The sequence below is a fragment of the Seriola lalandi genome, unplaced genomic scaffold (assembly GCF_002814215.2).
Source record: "Seriola lalandi dorsalis isolate HSWRI2012SDOR001 ecotype SW California unplaced genomic scaffold, Sedor1 jcf7180002054133, whole genome shotgun sequence".
Taxonomy (NCBI): Eukaryota; Metazoa; Chordata; class Actinopteri; order Carangiformes; family Carangidae; genus Seriola; species Seriola lalandi.
In genome coordinates, this window is record NW_019524686.1 from 99,440 (window position 1) to 126,057 (window position 26,618).

The 26,618-nt window shown below is 39.0% G+C and overlaps 1 protein-coding gene across 4 annotated transcripts; it reads left to right on the forward strand.

The window, feature by feature from the left end:
• The first annotated feature begins 120 nt into the window (after positions 1 to 120).
• Positions 121 to 24,455, forward strand: pnpla7a (patatin-like phospholipase domain containing 7a). 4 transcript variants are annotated; one of them, XM_023403418.2, is made up of 37 exons: positions 127 to 240; positions 568 to 613; positions 717 to 753; positions 870 to 944; positions 1,917 to 2,004; positions 2,192 to 2,274; positions 2,749 to 2,849; positions 2,966 to 3,106; positions 3,190 to 3,349; positions 4,088 to 4,168; positions 4,928 to 5,056; positions 5,246 to 5,326; positions 6,258 to 6,387; positions 6,502 to 6,579; positions 6,723 to 6,799; positions 6,948 to 7,103; positions 7,318 to 7,395; positions 7,953 to 8,158; positions 8,299 to 8,430; positions 8,646 to 8,769; positions 10,154 to 10,267; positions 10,621 to 10,687; positions 10,875 to 11,024; positions 11,322 to 11,385; positions 11,649 to 11,817; positions 13,475 to 13,657; positions 13,892 to 14,010; positions 14,251 to 14,407; positions 15,676 to 15,792; positions 16,002 to 16,071; positions 16,479 to 16,595; positions 16,771 to 16,919; positions 17,066 to 17,218; positions 17,440 to 17,556; positions 19,889 to 19,973; positions 20,498 to 20,613; positions 21,223 to 24,455. In XM_023403418.2, coding segments are annotated over exons 2-37 (4,059 nt in total). In that variant the 5' UTR covers positions 127 to 240; positions 568 to 611; the 3' UTR covers positions 21,376 to 24,455. The 4 variants fall into 4 exon arrangements, with proteins under 4 accessions (XP_023259184.1, XP_023259185.1, XP_087029358.1 ...); XM_023403416.2 differs by lacking the exon at positions 568 to 613 and having other exon boundaries at positions 121 to 240; XM_023403417.2 differs by lacking the exon at positions 568 to 613 and having other exon boundaries at positions 121 to 240; positions 6,502 to 6,573.
• Positions 24,456 to 26,618: the final 2,163 nt, after the last annotated feature.

Consider the following 26,618-nt stretch of genomic DNA (forward strand, 5'->3'; position numbering starts at 1 on the left):
ATGTTGTAAACAGGAAGAGTATAATGTGCCTGATCCGCTCCTGATTGGTCGTGTGCTGTGAGTGGTACCAAGGCAACGGCAGACATCCAAGACGCTATTGGTGGACTTGGAATCATAGGTGGGGCTAAGCAAGTGATCACATAGGCTACTGAAAACTTTGTTAGCTACCTGCTAACTTCGCTCAATCGTATGTTTGGAAATGTCACTGGCTTGAAGCAGCGCGACGGAAATGCTCCAAAAGTAAGCCTGGTGTTTTCTGTGCAGTGAGTACAGCACAGTTGACTTTGGTTATTCATAATAACTGGTAAGACGGCTAACCTCAGTCAGCCAGCTGCTAGCTAATGTTATTTAAGCTAATATTAAGGAATAGCTAACGTTGGGAAAATATTAAATAATCCACTTGAAATCAGCATTAACCGTCAGTTAATGTTTTGTTTGTTAATTATGCTAGCTTGTCTTTGACTTGTTATGTCATTAAGTTATATTTAAATAAAGACACGAAGCTATTAGATGAGGATGGCTGTCGGAATTCTCCTAAGTTACAAATCCATGTTCTCCTTTTCACAGTTTCCCCTTTTTCCAGCAACTTGTGACTTCACCCCCACGATAAAATGTAACCTTCTCACATATACCGCTACTGTCTGTGCGATTCTATCCAAATGTCGCCTCATATGTGGGTTACAGGCGTAGCGTTTATAAACATTGTTGTCTTCCAGGATGGACTGCCTCGCAGAGGATGATGGAGACAGTTCCGTAAGCACCATAGTTTATTTTAAAACATATGTGAAACAACAGAACTAGCAGCTGTGACTTTGTTTGAATAGCCAGTTGAGTCAGTCAGACTCTGTGCTAACCTAACGTGTTTTTAGGTGCTGCAGAACAGCAAAAGTCACATCACAGCACGGGTGCAACAGTTCGTGGAGGAGAGGATGCAGACCACCATGGTATGAAATAACATTCATGGATAGCCTTTACTTTTAACAAGCTGAATTGGCAGATTGGGAGGCTTTCCGTTGAGTTTGGCTGAGTTTGACTTTGATTAGTTTGGTGCGATTTGGGCCATTTTCACTTTCAATGAAAGTGATATAATCAAACATTTAGCCCCCTCCACTCATCTGATTAGTATGATTGACAGGGCACTCAGTTCAGTAGGCATGGCTCAACTGGTAATGATGACTGATGACCGTCAAGACCAAATTTCATTTTAGTTTACTATAATAATGTTCAAACTTTTCTTATTCAAAATTTTCTTTGTCAAATATGAGATAAAAGAGTTGTATCTGTTCATATACAGGAAGTGAGGACTTTGAACCTCAAATATAAAGTTATCCCAAAGTCAAAAAACTTGTGCTATGTCACATGGCCGTAAAACATTGTGTTTTCAGAATTTGCTATTAAATATTATAGTATACAGTTATTACCAGTTAGTACACAAGAAATCACTACCATTCTGTACCATGTACTTAAAATCCCTATGTTACTGCCAATTAATAGTTACAAAAGTGCAAAGTGTTTTACCAAAGATCTAATATTTACTTGTTCTATTCTATTTATTTGTTCATGTCTCTGTTCTTTGTTTGACTGTTCACAATGTGTTGTTTTTTTCCCAGCAGTGAGCAGCTCCATTTCCTTTGCATATTTCAATGTAGAGCAATATTGCACATCAACAACACAATTACATCTAGCTTGTTTTAGTATACTGTGAATATATTTAATCACTTTTCCATTTTCAACACACTACATTTTCAAAACCTGTGTCGAATACGTATGTAGTATAAAACAAGGATACAACTTTGGACATTGAAGGATAATGTTACTAAACCTGCAGTTCAAATGTCATTTACTGTGTACAACTAGACTGCAATGCCTTCTCATGTTACTATACTATCGTTGCAATTCTCTTGTCTGTCTTCCAGCTCACCGGTGTACTGATTGGAGCTGCAGTCGCAGTCTCGCTGATTGGCATTGTGGTCCTGTTCCTTAACAGGAGATTCAAGCTCGCTCGTGAGTTATCCAACCTCTTTCTGAACTTTGTATTTATTGTAATGCTAAAATATTTATTTCTTTTGTTTCTTGTGTACCTCAAATGTTAAGGCTCTTTAGGGAAATGTATATGTAGCCTCTTCAATTTTCCACAGAATGTGGTTTTAACATGACTTTATCTGCATTTTGTTTTTGATTGCATAACAAGGTGAACAACAGCCTGGTGTACCTCACTATCGCTTCAGAAAAAGAGATAAAGTGCTCTTCTATGGAAGGAAGATAATGCGAAAGGTTTTCTCTATTTCCATTTCTGTCTCACACTCACACACAAACATGTACAGTCAGGTAAATTCATCTTTATACACAATTTAGGTGAATACAGTATGCACTAATATATATTTTAATGTAATCTTTTCCCCCAAAGATGGGGAGAGTAGAGATGGAAGAGTGTTGATATCTTTTTGTGGCCTTGCATAAGAAATACTCCACTTGAACCACTGGCACTATTAACTTACTATTGCTCTGTACCCTAATATACTAAGACAGAAAATTAATTGCAAGCATTTAGCTTAGCAATGAACAGAGATCCTCATATTGATATTACCACCCTTTATTTAATCAAGCAGTTTTTATTTTTTTTGTCCTCCTCCATTTTCATTAATTAGGTGTACAGTTGTGTAGAACAAACACAAAATGTCTTTGTCTGCCATAAAAAAAAAAAACCCCAGCCAACTTTTAAATCTTGTCTGCATTCTTGTTTTTAAGGTCCAAACGCTGTCCTCGATTCCTCCCCCAACTTCCACCTCAGTATCAAAACAACCACAGCGCATCCGCAAAAGGACCAAAGTTCTGAGCATAGCTCGCAAGTATGCATTACTAATACTTGTTTGGTTTGTTTGGGGGGGTTTTTTACGCATGTAAGTGAGTTGAGCATATTGATTTGTTGGAATTCGTTTAATAATTTTTCTGTTATTCTCAACAGAATCCTTAGGATCCGTAAAGACCCTCCCACCCTGCAGCCCAAGGAACCCCCTCCCTCGCTGCTGGAGGCTGATCTAACAGAGTTTGATGTGCAGAGCTCAAACCTGCCTTCTGAGGTCCTCTACATGCTGAAGAATGTCAGGTAGACAAATAAACAACTTTTGTACAGATTTCACCTCTTCCATTGTTTTGTTCTTCTAATCTTTGTTCTGTAACTTTCTGTAGGGTCTTGGGTCATTTTGAGAAGCCCTTGTTCCTGGAGCTGTGTCGCCACATGGTGTTTATTGAGCTGCAGGAGGGCGAAGGTCTGTTCAGACCAGGAGATGATGATGATAGCATCTATGTGGTCCAGGATGGACGACTCGAGCTGTGTATCCAGGAGAACGTATGTGGATAACATGACGATTTTCAGTTGACTTCTCAAGCTAAATTTATTTATTTCTGTCAAATAGCCGTTTTGTGCACTTTTACATTCCTTGGTAACTCACCAATGATATTAAACGCAGCCATTTGATCCATTGTTGATGCACAAAAATATCGAATAGAAAAGTTTTAAAATTGCTTCTACAAGGCTCTTGTTTTTTGGCGTGATAAACTCTGATGAACTGTGATAAACTCATTTAAATGGCCATTGCTGTATATTACAGCAGCAAACTGATGCTAAAAGTGGACCATATCATTGCTGATGGAGCCTCTGATTATTAATGTGAATGTGAAGTAAGGGCATATGCACACTTCCGCCAGTATAAGTTTAAATGTTTTCCTCTACCTTCCAATACCCACGTACATAACTTATGAGAAAATATGAACAGGGTACGGCAGGTACATGTATTGCAACATTTAACTAGATGCATTCTGCTTTTTAAGAATGTAAGAAGTAGAAGAAAATTTGTGGCTCTTCACACCTTTGTCTGCATTTAAATGTGTTTTCCTATCTGGTGCTTGCTTCTGTTGATATGTACAAATCATGAGTAGCATCCAACTCCATAGTTTAGTTAGTTTAACTCTCCCTGTCATGGTTACTTTTTGAAGTCCTCCTCCCATACCACTGGAATCCTGTACATTTGTTTGAAAGGTGCAGAATACCCGAATTTTCCTGTCTTTTTTATTTTTATTTTTTTAGGATGGCACAGAACCACTGGTGAAGGATGTGCACCCAGGAGACAGCGTCCACAGCCTGCTCAGTATTCTGGACATCATCACTGTGAGCTCCTTATTTCTCCATCTTCACATCTGACTACCTTCCACTGCCTCTGTCCTCTTTTGCGCTCTGTTCTGTCTGTGTCTCCAGCCAGGCTCTTCTCCACTGTTAATATTTCCATTCAAGCATCTCATTTAGAGGCAATTCTTTTTGTACTTCCTGTTAAACTCAATTTGTTTATCTATTACCCTCATACCCTCATATTTTGCTCAGGGCATGTTCTGTTTTGTTTCAATTTCCTGTCATATCGTCCTTTGCTCATCCATTCAGATGAAACTTCTTTACTTAAAGCTGCATTTAGGGTTTGTCTGATGGTCGGGAACATGTATTTAATTAGTCCTCACCTTGAATAATTTGTATCTTTTTCAGACACTCGTATTGTTATTGCTCATATCAGATTACATTTAACACTAACCCATTAATTCAAACTGAAAATTCAGAAATATAAGCATAGAAAAACTATTACAGATTTTTAACACTAATCACAACATGAAGTGCTGTGATGTCTTGTCATTTTTACCAGAATTTTAAGGCAGTAGCATACTTTTATGTACATTTAATACTGATGCAGTTTCAAAATGCTGCAAGCACTAAGTACAAGTTCATATACAGTTATAAAATTGAGAGGTAAAAATGCCTTCGTCCTGTTAATTACTACATGGACAATTCTAATGAGGTGGCCATCAACACTGAGGTCAGAGATGAGGTTTTAGTGCCCTCTGTCTTTGCTCGTTTTGTAACAGTTCTTTTTGCCTTTGCCAGGGTTATCCAGCTCCATATAAGACTGTACTGGCACGGGCTGCAACTCGCTCCACCATATTACGTTTACCTGCATCAGCCTTTGAGTCTGTATTTAAGAAATACCCAGAGACGCTTGTGCGCGTCATTCAGGTAACAGATTGCCTAACAACAAACAACCAGTATGTTGCTTTTTGTTTTTCCTTGAGAGAATATTCCTCCCCCTGGAACACATCACAAAATAAATACAATCATTTTGATCTTATTTGGATGTCACTTCAATCTGATGTAGAATATGTTCTGTTCTGTTTACCTCAGTATTTGATTTGGTGTGTGTTACAGATAATCATGGTTCGCCTCCAAAGAGTCACCTTCTTGGCATTACATAACTATCTGGGCCTAACAACTGAGCTCTTCAATCCGGTAGGAGGGAAATTAATTAGTACACACTTATTTGTGTGTATACACACACAGTCACACAGAGGCTTACATTGAATACCCAAGCAGCAGTGGTTCTCAATTTGTACATAAACAAGCACAGAAAGGCGCGCGCACACACTGGGTCACACATGCCAGCTAATTTCACAGAACATTAAGCGCAGTATCGTAACTTCCAGTCCTTCATAAGGCTGAAGTGAACTCCTCCACAGAAACAGGGAGACCAGCAGCCTTGAAACCTGGCTTGGCTCCGACTTAAAGATCACCAAAAATATTTTTTACGGTTGTCCTTTTTGGGGGAAATATGTGGAAAAGCATTCACTTTCTTACGTTTTGAAGTTTAAAAAAAAAAAAAAAAATTAATATTGATGTAGTAATGATAAGTTTCCAAATCCTCAAATAACTAATAAATGAAATACCAAAAGTTAATCTGAAAGTGACACCATCTTCCAGAGGATCTGACAGATTGGTTATTATGAGCAAAACTGATATCGCTTGGAAAACTAGTATTTGGATTTTCTTATTGTATGTGATAGTCTGAACTGTGGATGTTCAGAAACCGCTTTCACACCAAAACTGGGCCACTTAGTGTCTGTTGAACATTCTGTTGAGAAGCTGTTTTACATTCATTTTTAATAGCTGAGTCTCGCTGCATTCTACTTATTTTATTATTTTTTTGAAATTGAAATCAAACCACCTACAATATCAGCGTTGTTCCTGTGCTTTCCCCACACTTATTTTTTTTTATTGAAATTTGTAATTTGCTCTTAACCCAGTGATGATCTATATACGTCAGTTTCCCTTTGCTTCAGTTCTGTTTTGATTTAACATTTTTAGGGTTACTGAAATTTGACTGTAGACCTGACTAACTAAAATGTGGACTGGTAACTGATTTGTTTTGTTTGCTAATTGACAGGACAGCCAGGCGGTGCCCTTGTCCAATATAAACAGTGTTATGGGAGAGGCAAATTCTGGGAAGACAACTCGTCGTCTGCATTTCCAGGACGAATTATCTACCGGGGCCACAGAGAGCCCTGCAGAGACAGGTCATATAGTCACACAGACATAATTACAAACATACACCTTACACACAGTTAAAATTGTATTTTGTGTTGTCCTGAGACTGATCGAGTGCTGGCACTTCACTTTACATTATACAGATAGTGTAAAGGACAGCCCTCCAAACAGCTACAGGAAGTTACGTTCCGTCTCGATGCCCACCGACTGCACAGGTGGGGGTCAGTGTCTCGAGCAGAAGCGATCCCAAATGCCATATGCCTGTATTCATTTCCTGCACAGACTTATCACTGTCACTGATCTGAACGCAAGGACACACACATACTGACGAGCGTACTTAAACTCATAATCCTCCTCCTTACAGGTAATGACCTCAACATGGCTTGTGAACGAGCACGGGTCACTATAGACGAGGCTCCATCCAGTCCTGTCATTCAAAAAGTAAGACTTCCCTGCCATGTCATCCTGTTACTTTGCACCAGATGTTGGCTATGTAGATGTAACACCATATCCCAGCATCCACCGCATCTGACGCTGCTGCTTGTGTCGTTCGTCTTTATTAGTCACTCTCGTATGTCTGTGTCTCTAGTCCAGTCTGAAGAAGAGTGTGACAATGCTGCACACACCCTCTGAAGTGTTTCACTACACGGACAGTGGAGGGCACTCTGATGCCATCCACCTCAGTAAGAGCAGCACAATCTTCCAGGCTGCTAAGAAGGACCTGCTGGGAATCATCCAGCTGCAGGTGGGAGGTTTATCACACAAAATTAACATCAACTGGAATAAATATTTCAGGGATTACATCATTTCAAAACAAAGCAAATAATACGTTTGCTTTTACTGCATGCTGTGTAATGTGACACATTTTATAGGAAATTCCTACAGCAGGTATACATCAGGACAGCTCAGTGTCTTTTTTGATGTTATAATAAACAGATATTCTGGCTGTTTTTTTGCAGGATCCAACTCTGCTTGAGGGTAGAGTGACACTTCATCACGTCAAAGCTGGTTCTGTGGTGGCTCGTCAGGGAGACCAGGTCAGAACAACAACTTGAAAAGCAGTTCAGTTTCATGATATAAAAGATTTAATGTATGGGTTTTCCATTTTCACTCATGATAGATTGATATGCTTTAGAGCTGTGGTCCTATAACTGTCTCCCCTGAAGGGTAAAGAGGCATTACAGGGACAGTAATGCCTGAATAGGTTCACTGGAAGAACCTTGTGTCTTTTATGTATTTATTGTATTTATGCACACTTGTTAGGCTTAATTTGGCAACATGAAAAAGTAGATAATTATTGCCCCAAATTACATGCTTAAAGGTCTCTGCAGAAATTCAATATTATTTTTTATTTTCTCCACGTAAGTCTGGTGTGATAAAATTCTCATATCAAGATATTGCTCTTCACAGTTCTCATATCTAAATGAGATATTAGAAAAGTGAAGCTAATGCTGTCATAATTATTGTGAAATTAATTTTTGATTAGATGACTAATCAAGGTGTCCTATTAGCACACCTGTGCCGAGTCTTGGCATTCACCGTCAGACTTTTAAATCTTTGCTCTCTTTTGCTCTTTCTCCTTTTGATGCTTTAGGAGGTGAGCATCCAGTTTGTGATTTCTGGACTCCTCCACGTTTACCAGCGGATGATTGACCGAGAAGAAGAGACACGGCTGTTCGTGACGCACCCCGGAGAGCTTGTCGGTCAACTGGCTGTCCTGACCGGAGAGCCCCTCATATTCACTGTCCGAGCCCAGCGAGACTGCAGCTTCCTCTCCATTTCCAAAACCCATTTCTATGAGTCAGTCATGTTGACATATACGTGCACCCTCATCCATGCAAAATACTATATTCATACTTGCACCTAACGACAACCCTTAAAAGAGCAGTGAGAATATTTTTTTTAGTTTTCTTTTCTATTGACATTTGTCTGTTCCTCAGGATAATGCGCGTGGAGCCAAAAGTTGTGCTGAATGTCGCTCACACAGTGGTGAGGAGGATGTCTTCTTTTGTCAGACAGATAGACTTTGCTCTTGACTGGATGGCCGTGGAAGCTGGCAGGGCTGTCTACAGGTATTTTACTGATGGCTTTGTGTATTTTGAAAAAAGGTTTTTTTTAGAAAAAAAGACCAACTCTACAAGGACTACTGCATTCAAGTGGGAGTACACAGTATTTTTTAGATCCTTTGCAAACAAGTCAACAGTGGTGGCAACTAAAACTCTTAAATTTCGTTCTGGATCACAAACTTGTTTATAGACGTGCATGAATTTATCTGTATATTTTGCAGGCAGGGAGAGAAATCAGACAGTACTTTCATAGTGCTGAGTGGTCGACTGCGCTCTGTAATCATGAAGGAGGATGGCAAGAAGGAGCTGATAGGAGAGTATGGACGCGGTGACCTGATTGGAGTGGTAAGGACCATGATAGCAAGGGAGAAGATGGATATTGGACAGTGGGTGAAAAACTATGAATATCTAGTGTGTGTGCGCTATGTTGATATTGTTTTCAATTCTAGTATCTTCATAAATATTAATGACCGTAGATCAGCATAAACAGTGTTTTCTGTGTTTTTCTTCAAGATCTATCAAAAATGTGCATATTTGAATATGCATCACGGAAGATCATTTAATTAACAGTAGTTAATCATCACATTCATAGCATATTCAGTGTGGGTACATACTGTTGACAAAACACAGGCTGCCAGTGTGTTGTACAAAAGCATGGCCATAAGACTACCACCACTGGCAGTAAATAAAACAAATCTTATGAAGTACTTGTTAGGAATATGTAAGATAAAAATGTAACTCGCCACTAGTTGTAAGCCATCTGAAATGGCATTTAACTAAAGATAATGAAGATAACACTTAATCTGTATCATCTTTACATACTGTACTTGCAAATGAATAGGGAAAAAGAGTGAACAACATGTTTTCACTCAGAAAATTAACCCCCTAAATTTGAACTTAAACATTACAGTTTACATCTGCTTTTATTCATTTATTCAGAATACATAATTAAAAAACACTCTCAGGCTCTTTTTGAGACAACTCCAAACACATATAGACAGATGTTTACACAAACATCAGTAGTCAGGCTTCCGGAGGGAATGTGGGGGTGCACAAAAAGTTGTCTAGTCATTTCTCATCTTGTTTGTTTTGATTAAATCTTTGTAAGAAGAAATTCTGTATCCTGTTAAAATATCCAGCATATCAATACATTTACCAAGCATATAAGATGTGTCAATATACATTTCCCAATGCTGGTCCTCAATCAGTTATAAATACTTATTTGAATACTAATGGATACTAGTGCCAATATTGATAAACTATGTAAAGTTACTGTAATAAAACCTGGGTTTATAGGTACTATGGTTACTGTTACCTGGAGCGGGGAAGCTGTTGATGAAGCTTCTGTGATGGTGAGAATAAGATTTTTAGAGAGATGGCTAACATTCAGAGACGTATTTAGCACTTTTGTGCTGATGTCAGGTCTGGATGATGAGATGGAGAGAGCTTATTTATAGCTTCTTTTTTTTTTTTTTTTTTACATGAAGTTAACTGAAATTTTGTGACAGTACAAGGCTCAGCGGTCGAAGACAATTATAACTTAACACTGACTTAAATCTAAAATTACATTACAAATTATTATTCTGCAAATTATTTGTATCTTTATTATTTATTTAGATTATAATGTGTTGTAATGTTTAGGAGTGATTCAAATTTCTTTTTACTTGGGACCAACCTTTTTGTTTTCCAACCAAGCTAACAATGTGATGTGGCTTTTGTTTTTCTGCAGGTGGAGGCCCTGACCCATCAGAACAGAGCCACCACGGTGCACGCTGTACGAGACTCTGAGCTGGCCAAGCTACCAGAAGGAGCTCTCAGCTCCATCAAGAGGAAGTTCCCACAGGTAGGATGAACCTCAAGTGTTAAATTAAATTCAGCAAATGTGAAAAAACTATTTATTTCTCCCGAATAGACATCTAGGAAAACAAATGAAATTGATTGCATTAAAAATGAGTTGATTGAGCTTTGCCTTGAACAATGGGCAGTATGAATAATTAAACTTCAGATGGACAATAATGTGGGTAAAGGGTTCCCAAAATTATTTCCATTTGTCTTCAACATTTGGATTTAAAATCAAGATTAATTTGCTGTACCTAAATTACATGTTAAAGGAAGAATTGCTGTTCACATGGTGGAAAGCTGCAGCTGTCTGCTTGATGATTAACACAGAGCTGCTAAAATGTTTGTGCATCTCAGGTTGTCACCAGGTTGATCCACTTACTAGGACAGAAGATACTCCAGCAGGTCAATGGTCCTCTGACAGGTGTGTGCGTCTGTGTGTGCAATGTTGTCTATAATGTTTGGTTTTGGCTTATCTTGTTGCAACACATCTGTGCACACGCTATGTCTCACCAACACTTCGGGTAACTTAGGGTTGTCCCACTGGTTTTGGTGTTTAACACCACTTACTGTTGAGGGAGAGGTTTACTAATTTGTACTTCATTCCCCAGCTCGCAGTTTAGCCCTCCACACTCCAGGCAGTAAATGGGATGCAGGGAACCAAGCCTCCAACCTCTCCACAGTGACGGTCCTGCCTGTATCAGAGGAGGTACCTCTCACTGCCTTCACCCTGGAGCTGCAGCATGCACTTATCGCAATAGGTAAAAATAAAAAAAAATAAAAAAAACAGGTACTAAAATTCATCAGGCCATCCTATATTAAAGGTACTCCATGCTATGACATCACTGCTATGGCTCTTCCCAACAGAAGATTTTACATGTCCTTTACTTCAGTCCCTAAATTGAACTGGGAGTAAGACAATACGGGTTAATTAACATTGAATTAAGGAATTAGGTTTTCAAAACAATGAGCAGTCTTTCAGGAGTGACTGTAAGAGGGGTGATGTTAGACATGTCACCTTACCTCAAAGGGAAACTAATATAATCTTTCACATACAGGCCCCACTCTTTTGCTGACCAGTGACATTATCAAACAGCGACTTGGAGCTGCAGCGCTAGACAGGTATGTTTTGTGGCAGAAGTTCTCTTCAGCACCCACCAAATATATTATATAAGTAGTAGTCTTCAACAAACATTTGAACATCTAATATTTTCCTCTATCCTACTGCTGTTTGGTCCATTTTATTTTTTCTTTGGGCTTTCTCTCTTTCTGACTCATTAAATTCAGTTCAAGTATGCTTTATTGTCACAACAGGAAAATGGATCTACTATGTGCTGCCAGCCAGGCAAAGCCGCCAGTCATTAATGGACTCCCTTTCTCTTCAGTGTCCATGAGTACCGTCTGTCCAGCTGGCTGGGACAACAGGAGGACATCCATCGCATCGTTCTTTACCAGACAGACTACACACTGACCCCGTGGACACAGCGGTGCATCCGTCAGGCCGACTGCATTATCATCGTGGGACTAGGGGAGCAGGACCCTGTCGTTGGGGAGGTGAGGTGTTAGGGGCGGGTTAGAGGAGACGGTATATTTGAATTAATTACAAACGTAGCTATTTATAATTAGCTTTAGAAGTCCAGCCTTTGTTAGGGCTGCAACTAATGATTTGACTGGAACTGTATATATATATTTTTACTTTAATTTTCATTATCTGAAACTGCTGGGAACTGTGGCTTTTAGTCAACACTCCACAAACAGATGTAAATGCTGTAACTGTTTGGGACTTTTTCAATGTCAGATTTAAAGATAGTGAGTATTAAATGCAGCAAGACAGTGTACAAATAAACTATAATACCCATGTTCGTCGTAGTGAAGGAACATGTCACCCAGTGCAACAATGTGAATCACTGATGTGTTTTTAATTGTTTTAGTACAACAATTGAGTCTGTGACACAGAGCATCAAGCCACAGGCTTTGGATACACAGACAATAATTGCTAGAATAATCAATTCAGTATTGATTTTGATCTTTTCATGGGATTTGTTGACTATAAGGAAAATGGATACTCACATTTTCCTTGACTTACTCTTTAATTATACTTAAAAGTATCACCTTATTTGGAATTTTCTATCCAGAAAAATCATCACACCAATTATTTTGAACTGAGCTCTTGTTCACTCTGCACACTGCGAGAGTGTTATCAGGCAGGAATCTTGGTAGAGCAGTTCTCTGTCTGATGTGATATTAAGGTCAGTTCTGATCATTTTCCTCTTGAATGATGGTTATACCCAGCGGTTTAACCAATATAATGGTCACACAGGATGTGAATGGTTTGTATTTGACCTTTGGGCATGGGAGAAATGAGCAAAGGGTGGATGGATGTTTTTAAAGAGTGGCGGTTTGCGAAAGACAGGAAGTTCACATCCACTGAAGGAGAAGTAATTGCCTTCATGGGGAAAATGGTCATAGAGAAAAGAAAGGAATCTATGCCTGTTTAACAGGAGATGGTTGGAGAAATGAAAAGAGGGATCAATATTTGCCCAGGCAAAGAATGAGTTATTGCTCTTGGTTGATTTTATCTTTCAGGGCACATACATACACACACCCTCTCACCTTGCACATACTCTAGACCTTTAGCAGAGGGCCCATTGACTGTGTGGCAGATCTGACCTAGCTCTCAGACTCTTTAGCCTTTTTTAAAAAAATTTTATTAGACTGCTCATTCAGGGGCGTCATATAATAAAATGCCTCAGCTGGGAAATTGCACTTGAAAAAATGTGAATGAAATACATAAAAATGTATTTAGAAAATCCATCTCTCAAATAACCGTCCCATTTTGCTCTTATTGCTCAGCCTGCTACCTCAAATCTCAAATATAAATATAAATACAATGTAGCTGCTGTTCACATAAAATGGTAAATTCCAAAATAACAGTCCTGGAATTGAACCTGGATTTATCCCTGAAAAGAACCTGAGATTATTCCCAAACATAAATATGGAATTGGAGTCACATACCTGTACAAGTGCTGCTATTGTGCACTCTTAAACTAAAGTCAAGTCTATGTAAGTCATGAGTTTGCAGTATTTTTAAGGGCTAGTGTTAAAAATTCTCTTTATTCCATCCGTGCAAGCACTGCACAGGAGGCACTCTGAAAACAGTGAGGAGGATAAAATGTTCTCAAATATCTGTCCTCGATGGCTCCCCCTCTAGCTGGAGCGCATGTTGGAAGGAAGTGCAGTGCGTGCCCAGAAGCAGCTGGTGCTGTTGCACAGAGAAGACGGTCCCCCACCCAAAGGAACTGTGGACTGGCTGAACATGCGAAGCTGGATCTCCAGACACCTGCACCTCTCCTGTCCCCGAAGGGTCTTCTCTAAGAGGAGCCTGCCCAAACTGGTAGGAATGGGAAACATGGCCAGAGTGTTGTTTTTATTTCTCATTTGCAGATCAGAACAATTTACTTTGTTCCCTTCTGGGTGTTCCCCTCTTAGCCTCTCCATTTAGTATTTCCTCATGATCTCTTATATCTTATTCAGTGTCTTCATATATTTTGGTCATCCATTTTATTCCTTGCCATTCTCTCATCTCCTTCTTTCTACTTTTATTACAGTCATTTCCCTTCTTTTTCAGTTGGAGTTGTATCAACGTGTGTTTGAGAAGCCAGCAGACCGCCACTCTGACTTCTCCCGCCTGGCTCGAGTCCTCACGGGGAATGCTATTGCCCTTATCCTGGGAGGAGGAGGGGCCAGGTAACGTTCCGGGCTACTGTTTGTGTTCGTTTCTAAATTCATATTAGAGTAAACTGTAATCTAGGACAAGAAATTATATATATAATTTGAAATATGATACCTTCTTGGCCTAATGGATTTTATAACTATCAGAGGCTCAAAGTGTCATCACAGAGATTTTTGGTTCTTAATCTCATTGCTGGCTGCATAGTTAAATTTCCCTCAGTCCCTCCATGTTAATTTCTCCTCCCTCCTGTTCAGGGGTTGTTCCCAGGTGGGGATAATGCGAGCTCTCTGCGAGTCCGGCATCCCTGTAGACCTCATTGGAGGCACTTCTATCGGTTCCCTGATGGGGGCACTGTATGCTGAAGACCGCAGCCACAGCCGCATGAGGATGAGGGCCAGAGAATGGGCAATGGTAAGAGTCTTGTAATAAACACAAATATTAAGAGCCAAATATAACAGCTGATGATAGTTTGATCTGCATCACAAATTGTATCTCACTTATCCTCAAGTCCTCCCTCCAACTCCGTATTTATTTATTTTTTTAGGGGGGTGGGGTTTATTCTTTCTTTATTAGTCAGCGCACAATATAGTTGTGACAGGAAATTAGTGTAGAAAAAGGGGGGGTCACAGTCAAATGGTACATGACCTTGATATGACATCTTTAGGATGTTACATAACATCATGCAGCTGTGTACAGCTTGGCCAGATGACCAAAAGGCATTTTATCCCTACATGGCACATGTAGGAGAACATCCCTACATCCCTACATTTCTTATTAAATGTAAAAATCCATCCAAAAAATTGTGACAAAATGGTTTGAATGGGATCATTTAGTAGATGAAAAGTGTTGTGTTACTCCATATGACCGATTGTCTCTTGGAAAAAGGAATATTTTCAAGCAGTTTCAATTTTCTGGTTTTCGACTTTCCACAATGAGTTTGTCTTTGAGAAGGTGATTCTTTCTAGCAGAAAATGATTTAATTCTAATGTAGTTTAGACCTTAATTCTGCTATCTATAATCGGGGTCTGTAATTAACCATGCTGTGCCTCTTAACCATCAAAAGTAATGAGTTTGTGTTGTACTGACAGCTCTGGATGGCTTTCACATTAAACTCATGACCAGCGTTGTGATATGAAATTCATCCTCAGGTTTTTAATACGGTGACCATCCATGATGGCTAATTTGAGACACCTGCTCTGTCTGCAGGCAGAGCATGTGGTAGGATTTATCCTCCCACAGTGTACCCAGCCCCTCCCGCTCTGGTTCTGTCCTTGGTTCTGAACCTTCCCTATAGAAGCAGCTGGCTGGCTCACTGCTCCTTTAGTATCAAATTAAAGGAACCACTGTTGCAAGAAAAAAGAGTTTATCCCTATCAAAGTCACATGAATTAAGTCAGAACAGAATACGCTGATCTGTTGAAATAATCATGCTTGTTATTTAATTTATTTTTAGGAAAATTTATTAAGTAAAGCAGGTGAACACACAGGGATGTGTGAAAAAAAACTCACACAGCCCCCACAAAAACATTAAATCAAAGTCCAGCAGATCTTCTTTTACATAAAATTAAATTCAAATTTTGATGAATTAATTCTGCTTCGTACTTGAGGAAATGGTACATCTCGCAGTTGTGTGGAGTAGAGAAACCACTTGACCTTTCTTTTCTCTGCCTCTCCCTTTAGGAAATGACATCAGTGTTTAAGAAGGTTCTGGATTTGACGTACCCAGTCACCTCCATGTTTTCTGGTGCTGCCTTCAACTCCGGCATCAGCAATGTCTTCAAGAGTAAACAGATTGAGGTGGGTGAAATGAGGTTACCAAAGACCCAACAGAATCACAACGCAAATGGCGACTAAAGAAGAGAGCGCAGAGATTGAACAGATGGCACTGAATTAGTTTCAGCTGATTAAGCTGCAGAAAAATCTGGTTGTGGTGCCGGATAAGCAAATGTATCGTGAACTTACATGATTATGTTGATATGTTTCGATGTAACCTTTTGTGTATGAAGGACCTTTGGATCCCGTATTTCAATATCACGACTGACATCACCGCCTCGGCCATGAGAGTACACACTGATGGTAGGTACAGCGTTATTTCCTTTTCCTTTTTTTAACTTTTAAAAGAATCATTTTGTTCTTGCTTGCTTAAAAGGTCAGTTCAACCAGTTTTTGGTCATAACTCAAGAACTCGTTTGGTAATTGTGACAAAATTCAACACAAATGTCAAATAGGATAAAATGATGAAGTGATTACATTTTATATCCAAACGGTTGGCGGAGGTGTACAACCACGAGGCGGCAATTCTAGCTATTTGAGATATCTACCTATGAGAGATTTGCCACTACTGTCCTCTTTGATGAACTGACCCTTTCATTAGTCTCATGCATTACTTAAATTTTCTGTTGGTTCAGGTTGGTTGCTTTCAATTAAGTGCATAGTGCTTAATAGGCATAAAACTTAAAAGAGTTGCCTGTTTGCTGTTTGAGGTTCTCTGTGGCGGTATGTTCGTGCCAGCATGTCTCTTTCTGGATATCTGCCTCCTCTCTGTGACCCCAAAGATGGACACCTACTGATGGACGGAGGCTACATCAATAACCTGCCTGGTTTGTAACACTCAGTCTTTTCACTTTTAGCACTTCATACCTCCCTTATCTGTGTCGAATTAGTTGGTTCATGTCATTTTGTCAGTTTTACCACCTATACTTAATTGAGTTTTTTATTTTTCCTCACAAAACCTTATCCTTCCCCTGTCCAACCCCTTTTTCTGTCTCCTCCCAGCTGATGTGGCGCGCTCCATGGGGGCCAAAGTGGTGATAGCTATTGACGTGGGCAGCCGGGATGAAACCAACCTCACTAATTATGGCGACTCACTCTCAGGCTGGTGGCTGCTATGGAAACGCCTCAACCCCCTAGCAGAGAAAGTCAAGGTAATGGATTGATTAAAAATAAAGACGCAACATACTGTGCAAGGATGTGTTTTAAAAATAAATGAGTCCTTTGAATACCAATGAGGATATTATTGGAGGTGTTTTTTCAGTGATACATATGTTCAGTTCTACACTTGTGGTCTTAGGTGTTGAACATGGCAGAGATTCAGACTCGGCTGGCCTACGTGTGCTGTGTGAGGCAGTTGGAGTCTGTGAAGAACAGTGACTACTGCGAGTATATCAGACCTCCAATCGACAGATATCGCACGCTGGAGTTTGGCAAGTTCGATGAGATTGCTGTAAGTTTAAGAAACACGGTCTTCCTCTTCTTATGATTCTGGTTTCTATTTTGTTTTCTCCTCAGCTGTCGGCTGTTTCTTCTGTTTCTTAACCCTTTGCTTTACCCCTACTTTTTTGTAAAGATTGTAAAAATGTTGATTTCAGTAACAAATGTCAGACAAACTGAATCTGAAATAATTTATGTTCTACACTTTCTGGTGTGTTTGTCTGTGTGATGTAGGAGGTTGGATACCAGCATGGCAAGACTGTGTTTGACGTGTGGGGTCGCAGTGGAGTGGTGGAGAAAATGTTGAAGGACAGACACCAGGACTTCCACAACACCCAAAGCAAGAACAGCGTAAGGATGAAGGGAGGGAAAACTACATGGGATAATATATGTAGAATGTATGACAAGAACGCCATTAGGAATAGTTACACGGAGCAACACCAGAGTCGGGACTTTATTTTCCTTTTCAGTTGCTATTGACTCTAAATTCTGTAAAAAACTTTGTCACTGTAAATCAGAATTTTTAATTTCACCAACAAAAATGGTCATAACTGAAATATCATGTGTTTAGGGTTTAATGAAAGCTGTTTGAAAGGATCTAACCACAGGGTTGCAATTTAATAGTGAGTCATAACTGAACCTTTATCAGGATATAATTACAATTAGGTCACTTCTTGTAGAAGCAGGTACTCCCTCAGGCCTCAGCAAAAAATACACATTTTTGTATATTCAAAGATTTTAAGTCAGAGCTAATGTGGAAAATTTGTTTTGCATGGTTGCACATGTAGAGAAAATGGAAATTAATAGAGCAAAATCACCGGTCTGTAACAGCACCCAGCCGAGCCAAAACAAGCAAGTTAAGCATTATAACAATATAAATAATAAAAATAATAATAATAATAATAAATACCCTCACAGTGAAAAATCCATTGTTAAATTGTAACACATTTCTATGCAACAAAAGTTATATCCTCACCAGAAGAGATTCTGTAGAAATTTAGATATACTATCAGTAAGAAGCCTTTTATTAAGTCTCACATCAACACAATAGTAAGTGTAAATCCCTCACAAAGTGAACAAAGCCATTAACAAGCAGAATCCACCAGGAAATTGTGGCTGAATTTGACAATAATTATTAATTATCTTAAAAAAAAAAAAAGTCAGAAAGTCAAAGATAAATTTAGTAATCATACATGCTTAATGCAATATCAAATAGATGAGCTCACTTATCTAAAATGTCTGACAGTTAGCCATTAAAACCATCACATCTGCCAGACAAATGCCAGTTTCCTCAGTATCTGTCTTCTCATTTGCAGTCTCTGCATGTGTAATCAACCAAATGGTTTTACAATATTGGTTGCATTTTCTCTCATAGTTATTGTTTCTACAATATATCCTCATTGTCTGCTGCAGTTCATTGATAACATCGTCATATTTTAAGCCTTGGGCTACACTGCTGTTAAAGTAATAACATTAAAACTATGAATCAGTCTGCTCTTGAAGTACAGAGAAATAGATTTACCGTGCACCAGATTTGTCCCCCAGCAATGTCGAAGAAAGAAAAAATACCAACTAAACAAGAGAAACGACTGACTAATGAAGAAAGATGAGATATTTACCCGTAATCTGAGCAACAACATGAGGGGGATGAAGGGAAGAATAGCAAGATTCATACTGAGAGGAATCATGATAGTAGCCCTAAAGAAACAAACCAACAAATGCACCTGAACAACCGTGGAGAGAAGAATAACAATGATGCTTAACACTGCTTTATAAATAAATCCAATTGTCATTCTTTAAAACAATAGTCTTCCCACATTGGCAGTTAATGAGTGCCTTTCTTTTCATCTTCAGATGCTAGTGTGGGGTGCAACTCTCAGGGGAAATTCATCTCTTCCTGTGATGGATTTTACATAGCACTATGTATTCAGTAGAGTTGCACGAAATTCAGGACAAAAAAAAAAAGAAAAAAAAAAAGACCCGTATCAGCAGCTAAAGATGCCATGGAAAAGTGATCAAATGATAAAATGTGACAAACAGTATCACTTTATTTGGTCCCTAAACAATAATTACATTTCTATATAATATACTCTAAAGGTGCATTTAAAGTAGAAAAACCAATCCAGCTCAGATCAGATGTGCTTGACAGAAAGAAAGTGAAAATAGGGGAAATAAAAGATTTAACCTTGATGACCTTCCCTAGTTTCCTTTTTGTTGTTTCCTATAATGATTGCTATCATGTTTTACATTGTATAAAAGGTTCTCAGTCTCATGTTGTGGTGTGGACAGAACTTTGGGGATTTTGTGTTTTTTTTTTTTATTTATTTTATCCCTTTAATGAAAAATAAGGACATTTTCACAATACAGTTCAAAGGTGTAGTACATCTGCAGAGTGCTGCTTGAAAGGAGACAAAAAGATTTCATCCGGATCAGCTCCCTCTCTCCTTCTCCTTAGTGAAACTGCTGGCTGCTATTTATGCTTTCATCAGTGTGCGCAGGCAGGAATACATTACAGCGCTTTAACAGATGAGGCGTTGACACCTGGCAGCTGGCGTAGCTAGAGCACAATTGGTTAGTTATCTTAGATTATAATTGCATGACATCAGAGTCCCTTTAACTGTTTGTTGGCTTAGTCTATGTTCAGCATTTTTTTTTAATAATGTGTGTGTGTTACTTCCGTCAGGTGGTGACATGTCCCAATGCCTCCTTCACTGACCTGGCAGAAATTGTGTCCCGCATCGAGCCTGTCAAACCTGCCCTGGTGGATGGTAAACCTTCCGACACACACTCCAACACTCTCACTTTCAGCCAAACCCACAAGCATTTTTTTTAGTGTTTGTACACACAGTATCTGGGAGAAGGCATACTGTCACTGTTTCTCCTCCATGTTTGTCTTTCCAGTGCTTGCTCTTCTTTGTTTTTCGATGGGTTTTTGTTTTCCTGTCACATTCTATTAACAAATGAATCTGTTTCACATGGAAGAGGGGATGGATTGCTGCATCCCCACTGTAGCAGAAATTTTAGATGTCAATTATGTGTGTTCACCGCACACATGCAGGTCGTAACATGCTGATGGAAAGTAGAGCCTGTGCAAATTTAACATTTTAAATTAAGCATTTGCAAACAAATGGAAACAATTAGCATATTTAAATTATATTTTATACCTGCTTTAAATTATGTTTTCGATCCATCCTCCTCTTTCTTCTTGCCACCTCTTCTACACTCCACGCACTCCTTCTTATTCACCTACAATGTGCTTTGCCTCCTGTCATCCACACCTTCCCTTCATCAGAGGAGTCAGACTACCAAACTGACTATGAAGAGGAGGCAGTGGAGAGCGCTCTGTCTGACATGGAGCTATACAATCGATATGGAGAGCACACTGAAGGGGAGGAGACTGCAGACACGGTGGGGACCTCTGGTTACACGTGTGGACACTATGGGATCTAATAATACATAAGATAACTTTAAGTTCTAGTTAAGAGCCAGGGTTCGAGAAAGATGTAGGGTTTTGACTTTGAGTCAACAATGAAGGGATTTTCTGTATTTAGGCCAAAAATTCATTAAGCCTTGTGTAATCTTTTCCAAATCAGACAAAAAATAAAAAAACATAACACATTCTTAACTCAGTTTCTTTCACAGCTGATGGAAAGACTGAGTAACTGTATATATTTTCTTTCTCACAAAAAGGGGACGATTTGATCCAAAATTAAATCTGCGTCACAGTCCATTAAACATTAAAGTCTGCTGGAATCCCTGGGTTTCACCGGCAAGCACAGCGGTATTGTCTGTGTAACAGAACAGAGGTTTCATGTCTGATATCAATTAGATAAAATCTATAAAACTAGACTTTGCCAAAAAGAGGTGGAGTAGAGTAGAAGTAGAAGTAGAAGTCTTGTTATGCATTTCTGAGAACGTTTTTCTTTATAATATGATTAAATGTGTAGAATATTATTTTGATGTCATTTTTAAGTCCTCATGTCTTAACTCATGCCTGACCTTGCGTCTGATTCTCAGGATGAGGAGCTGGAAGGGAGACGTGCTTACAATATTACCTCACTCACCAGGAGCCAAACTCAGTCCCCTGCCATCCCTGACACTCCACTGGACGTGCCGTCAAACCAGGAAGTCCTTTCTAAACAGTCGATTAAGCGAAGACTGGTCGAATAAACTGTGCCCAAACAATTCAACCTAACTGTCTTTGCCACATTTTACCTTCCAGTCTTTCCCACGTTGACGCAAAACCTATTCCCTGCCCTGAGACTGTCAGACTAACCGGGATTACCATTTTGCCCCCTGTTACCTGGCCTCATTAGTTGTGTGATTGATAACAACTTGACAGCCCCTTTAAAACAATCTCCGTACAGGCATCACAACTCAGCTGCAAGTCCAATGCATTCCTAGTCTAAACAAAAGCAGCTGCAATCCCGGTTATTTCTCATATTGAGATGGTCAGCATTAGTTTCTGTAGCTTAACATGAATCACACCCGTCCAGTGGAAGATGACGAGAAAATAGAAGAGTTAAGGAGATACTATATCCATGAAATATATATCCCATGAAAACTATGACTTTTTGTTAATTACACTTGGAAAACAGTGTAATCAATTTTTATTTACAATCATGAGGAAGGTAGAATATTAGAGGGTTAGAGTATAATGCAGTCCAATACAACACATCACTGACTGACCTCAGTGGTAAAACATTATTGACACTGTACCAAGGGTACATTAAAGGATAGGGTCAGATTTTTTAAAATTCACTACTTGCCTATATGAATGCTGAATGGTATTAGTTGGTGTAATCCTTCTTCTCCACCATGCTGCCAGCAAATGGATGCCTTTCTAGTATTGTGGGAGGGTAAATAGAGATTGAACAAAAAAGTTATTTGTTAACAGGCACGTGAACCCAGTGAACTGCATCTCGTAATATGCAACTCATGTCTTAACTGCCCTTGCAAAGTGCATAGTGATGGGGTGTGAAGAGGGCTATTTCATTCACCAAGTGTGCCATAAAAAAAAAAAAAAAGCTAAAATGGCTTCAGCAGTCTGAGTTTGACAAATGAAGTGGGTATCTTCCAAGGGTAAAGTCTTCAGTACAAAATCCCCTCTTAGTGTCTTACTTAAAAGCGTTTGCCGAGCTGATTACAGCAACTAAAAACTCAGTGTATACAATAGGCCTGTGAGTTTTGTACTGATGTATAAAGGAAGACTGAAAAAATGAGAACCTATCCTCTAATGTATTGTATGCTCAATCTTTGTAATGATCCTCACCAACACTCACTTGGCAAATAACACTAATTTAAAAACAGAAAGAGAGCAAAACAAGCAGCACACTCCACGGCCATGGCTGTCAGCACAGTTTTGTCATAGCCAGCGTGCCAGGGACATGGAGGGAAGTAATGATTGCGATCCACTTCAAAGCACTAGTTTCCCTCTTGGCTGATGAGAGCCCCCCTCCCCATCTGTTTTCTAGTTTGAATCTATCAGACAAAGACTGAGCAGCAGACAGTGGGTGAACTCTGAAGCTCCGCTCATCTCAGTACAGTTTATGCACAGGGGCTATTTGCAGCAGCAGGGCCGTTCTTCACAGGAACATGATGAAACACAAATTATTTGGTTCATCAAGATGTCTTTGAGCTTTTTTCTTTCAAGTGATTTAGATCTACTTTTGTTGTTTTGAAACTGCAAACAAAAAAGTTTTGTAGCATCTTGACATTGAAATGATCTGATTTTTTTGTTCCATCCATATTTTATAGTTGAATAATGTTGAATGTTTGAATATTTTTCATATTTAAACCAAGAATGTATACAGCCTAGATAAAACGTAGATCATTTTATGCACAAGTCACGACAGCTGGACAATCATTCCAGAAATGCAATGCAATGCACAATGAAACTAATAACTCGTTACATAGCCTTGATGAACACGCTACTTTACAATTTTTTATAGGATTAACTTGATCTCAATCGTAAGTACAGCTGTACTAATGATTAATGTGATGATTATTTTTGTAAGTTAACAGTAAATCTTTTAGTCTATAAAATGTTTAAAAATAATGAACGACAGATATCACAATTTCAGTCCAAAACCCAAAGACATTCAGTTTCTTATAATGTTACATTACATTTCTTTACATTACAAATGACATGTAGAGAAAAGGAAAAAATCTTCACATCTGAGAAGCTGGAACCGTCAAATGAAAAATGACTTAAATAATGAATTGATTTTCAAAATAGTTTGATTAGTTTTCTGTTGATCGATGCATTGTTTCAGCTTTAATCACAGTATTACCAGCCTGACCAATACTGGATTTTAATGTTGATAGCAATAAATACTTTTCAAAGTTTAAAAGTCAGATAACAGTATGTGGGCAGATATATGCGTATTTTAATTTAAATGCATAACAAAACATAATAAATGACTGAGAAAGACATTCAGCAGTGGAAAAATAATCTTGCTAGTGCTCTCTGGCAGACAAACAATCTAATGGCGACATATTTTTGGCATTTCTGTACTGCAGTTTACTAGTTACACACCAGCTGACGCATACTGTAGAGCACGATACCAGTACACCATGCAATAAGCTAATATCAGCTGCCCAACTAAATGGTCAAGCTCTAATTATAACTTCATCAATGCAACTTTCTATTACTTCTTTTTTCTTCCCACTTGATGTATCACCCTGTGAGCCTCACTGGCGCCAGTATTTTCAAAGATCACAGCACATCACACAGTGCCTGCAGCATTACATGTGTAGAGAAACCCTGTGATAAACATGGCGGAGCTTCCATATGTTGTTGGTGAAACGGAGTCTGGACACAGAATGTGTGAGCAAAGTGGAGATAGGAAAGAGTTTGCCGTTTACCAATAAGGTGATGGTGTTTGCACTGGTGTTTGTTGTACTTTTGGGTGGTTTCCAAAAGCCGAGAACAATGAATTGATGTTGTCTGGCAGAATGAATGTTTCAGTACTTTATTTAATGGGACAAGGTGATGGATAACGTGCTTATGTAATGTGTGGAGCTTTGCCATGAAGTTAATGTAACAAAGCCTTAGATGACCCGTACGGAAAATCTACCACTCGTGCCCTCGTTTGACATTTGTTTTGATGATTAATATACAACGATGAAAGAAGTTTACCGATAAGCCTGTATTGTATGACATCAATTACTTATCTATATTTATGTTATTTGATAAATATTCTTATTGATAATCAATTGTTACTAATAAACCACTGTTTATTATTGTACTTTGTGAGTCTTTCATTTTTTTCATTTGCCTTCTGGCTTTGCAGAATAGAAATGTGACAATTTAAGGCTGCAAATAATGATTATTGTCATCCTTAATTAAACTGACAATTATTTTTTCAATTAATCATCTGGTCCATATAATTAAATTAGTGAAAATTACCTTCACATTGTTTGTTTTGTCAGTCTTACATTTTCAAAAACTGCAAATTTTCACATTTGAGAAGCTGGAAACGACGAATGACTTGAAAGATAAATGAGTTGTCAGAATTGCTGCTGAGTAATTTTCTGTCAATCCATCAACTCATCGTTTCTGCAGCATGATCATTTGCAGTTTATTTGAAAGAGAGAACTATCAGATTTCAAGTTTTTACTTTAGTTAACACCATAATTCAGAAATATGCTTAGCGCTGTTTCCTGCAGGTATCTCCAAATTAGATCATACCTTAATGACACACACCTGAGTGAATAAAGTATCATTAATAAAATAAGTAAAATTATCAACTAATGAGGAACTGGTCCCGCTGGGTGGCCTGATCGTTAAATGGCCTAAAGTGAGAACAGCCTGAGCTCAACTCTGGAGTCGGTGATTATCCACCCTGCAGTCCAGTTCAACAGTCCAGCAATAAATCTCATCTTCATTACAGTCACAGTATTCAGTGATTGGTGAAAGAGGTTTGTGGAGCTGCTGAAGTTTACTGTATTATACTGATTATACTGTGTCTACTGTATCAGACTTATCTTGGACCCCCAATTCCCAGGTTTAAAACTACTGTCCTAGAGGGTATTTTGCCAACTTTAGGATACTCCAGTACCCTCCCCACCCCAGAGACGAAGAATAAGAATAAGCATAGAAACACCTCTCAGTAAATAAAACATAAATAAGAAAACAAGTGAAATATAAACCAGTGAAGAGCGTGGTTCAGCTGGGCAACTCGTCAGTTAAATGTCCAGTGGATCACACAAACCGACAACAGCAAAGAAATCAACGTTGTAACCTACATTCAGGTACGACTGCTCCCGCAAAACAAAGACTTGAAGCCTGGGTCATTTTGAAACACTAAACTGCCCCTTGATGAACGATGAGTAAATGTTTGAGAAAGACTCAGATTTTCAGAAGAAGAAATACCGACTGAGGAAACAATATTTGTATTACATTAAACTCAGGGGAGTGTGAGTGTGTGTGTGTGTGTGTGCGTGTGTGTGAGATTATCATAAATAAAGAGCTATCACACCTGTGGGCCTGCTAGCTACACATACACACATACCAACAAATGATTAATCCCACCTTATTGATGTGTCCTATAACGAGCTTTTCCAATCTCCCACCCTCCCTGGGGATTGCAGACTTTCATCAGCTAATTAATGAGCACACAGGGGGGAATTTAGGTCACAGGAAGAGAACGGCAGAAGAGAAAGAGAGGGGAATAAGTGGCGCTGCCTCCAATCGATACCATCACAGGGAAGAAATCGGAGGGCCAAAACATGGGGTGAATGAGTGCAGGCTTCCAGGAAATTAGAGTCTTTTGACAAAGAAGTCAAGGTTGACAGTGAACAGGAGGTGCCACTGTGCTGGCGTGTTGGCAGACAATGACCCCGCTCTGGACTGAATTACTGTGACAGGCAGCAAGAGCTTTGGAGAGCCATTTATGGAAAATAAGAGAAGGGAGAGGGAGACAAGGGGAAGTTTCTGACCTTAAACAGACAGACAGTTTGATTTATAGAAGGTCATGTGTAACAGTCCAGAGCCACACACTGTATATATCTCCTCTCTCTCTAGTTTCCCATCCATACAGCACTGCTCTTTTCCCTTCCTCCCTCTTGTTTCACTCTCTTTCCTTTGCCTCCAGGCTTTTGGAAAACGGGGACAAAAAAGACTGAAACAGGTAAGTGGGTCACACTTTGTGTTGCTGTGGTGAAAGTACCTCTGTGACGTGTGAATACAAAAATAGTGTGTCAACACACAGAGAGGTCTCCTCCCAAAACTGTGTTCGCACCGCTTATTGAAACTAGAATGCTAATTTATCAGATGCCATTCACCTCAAAATCACTACATGAAGGTGTCATGAAGGTGACAAGACAATACGGAGCATGGGAGTCAAGTTGAAAAGAAAATTAAACAACAATTTCAACAATTTTTAAATTACACTTTCCAATAGATTAGC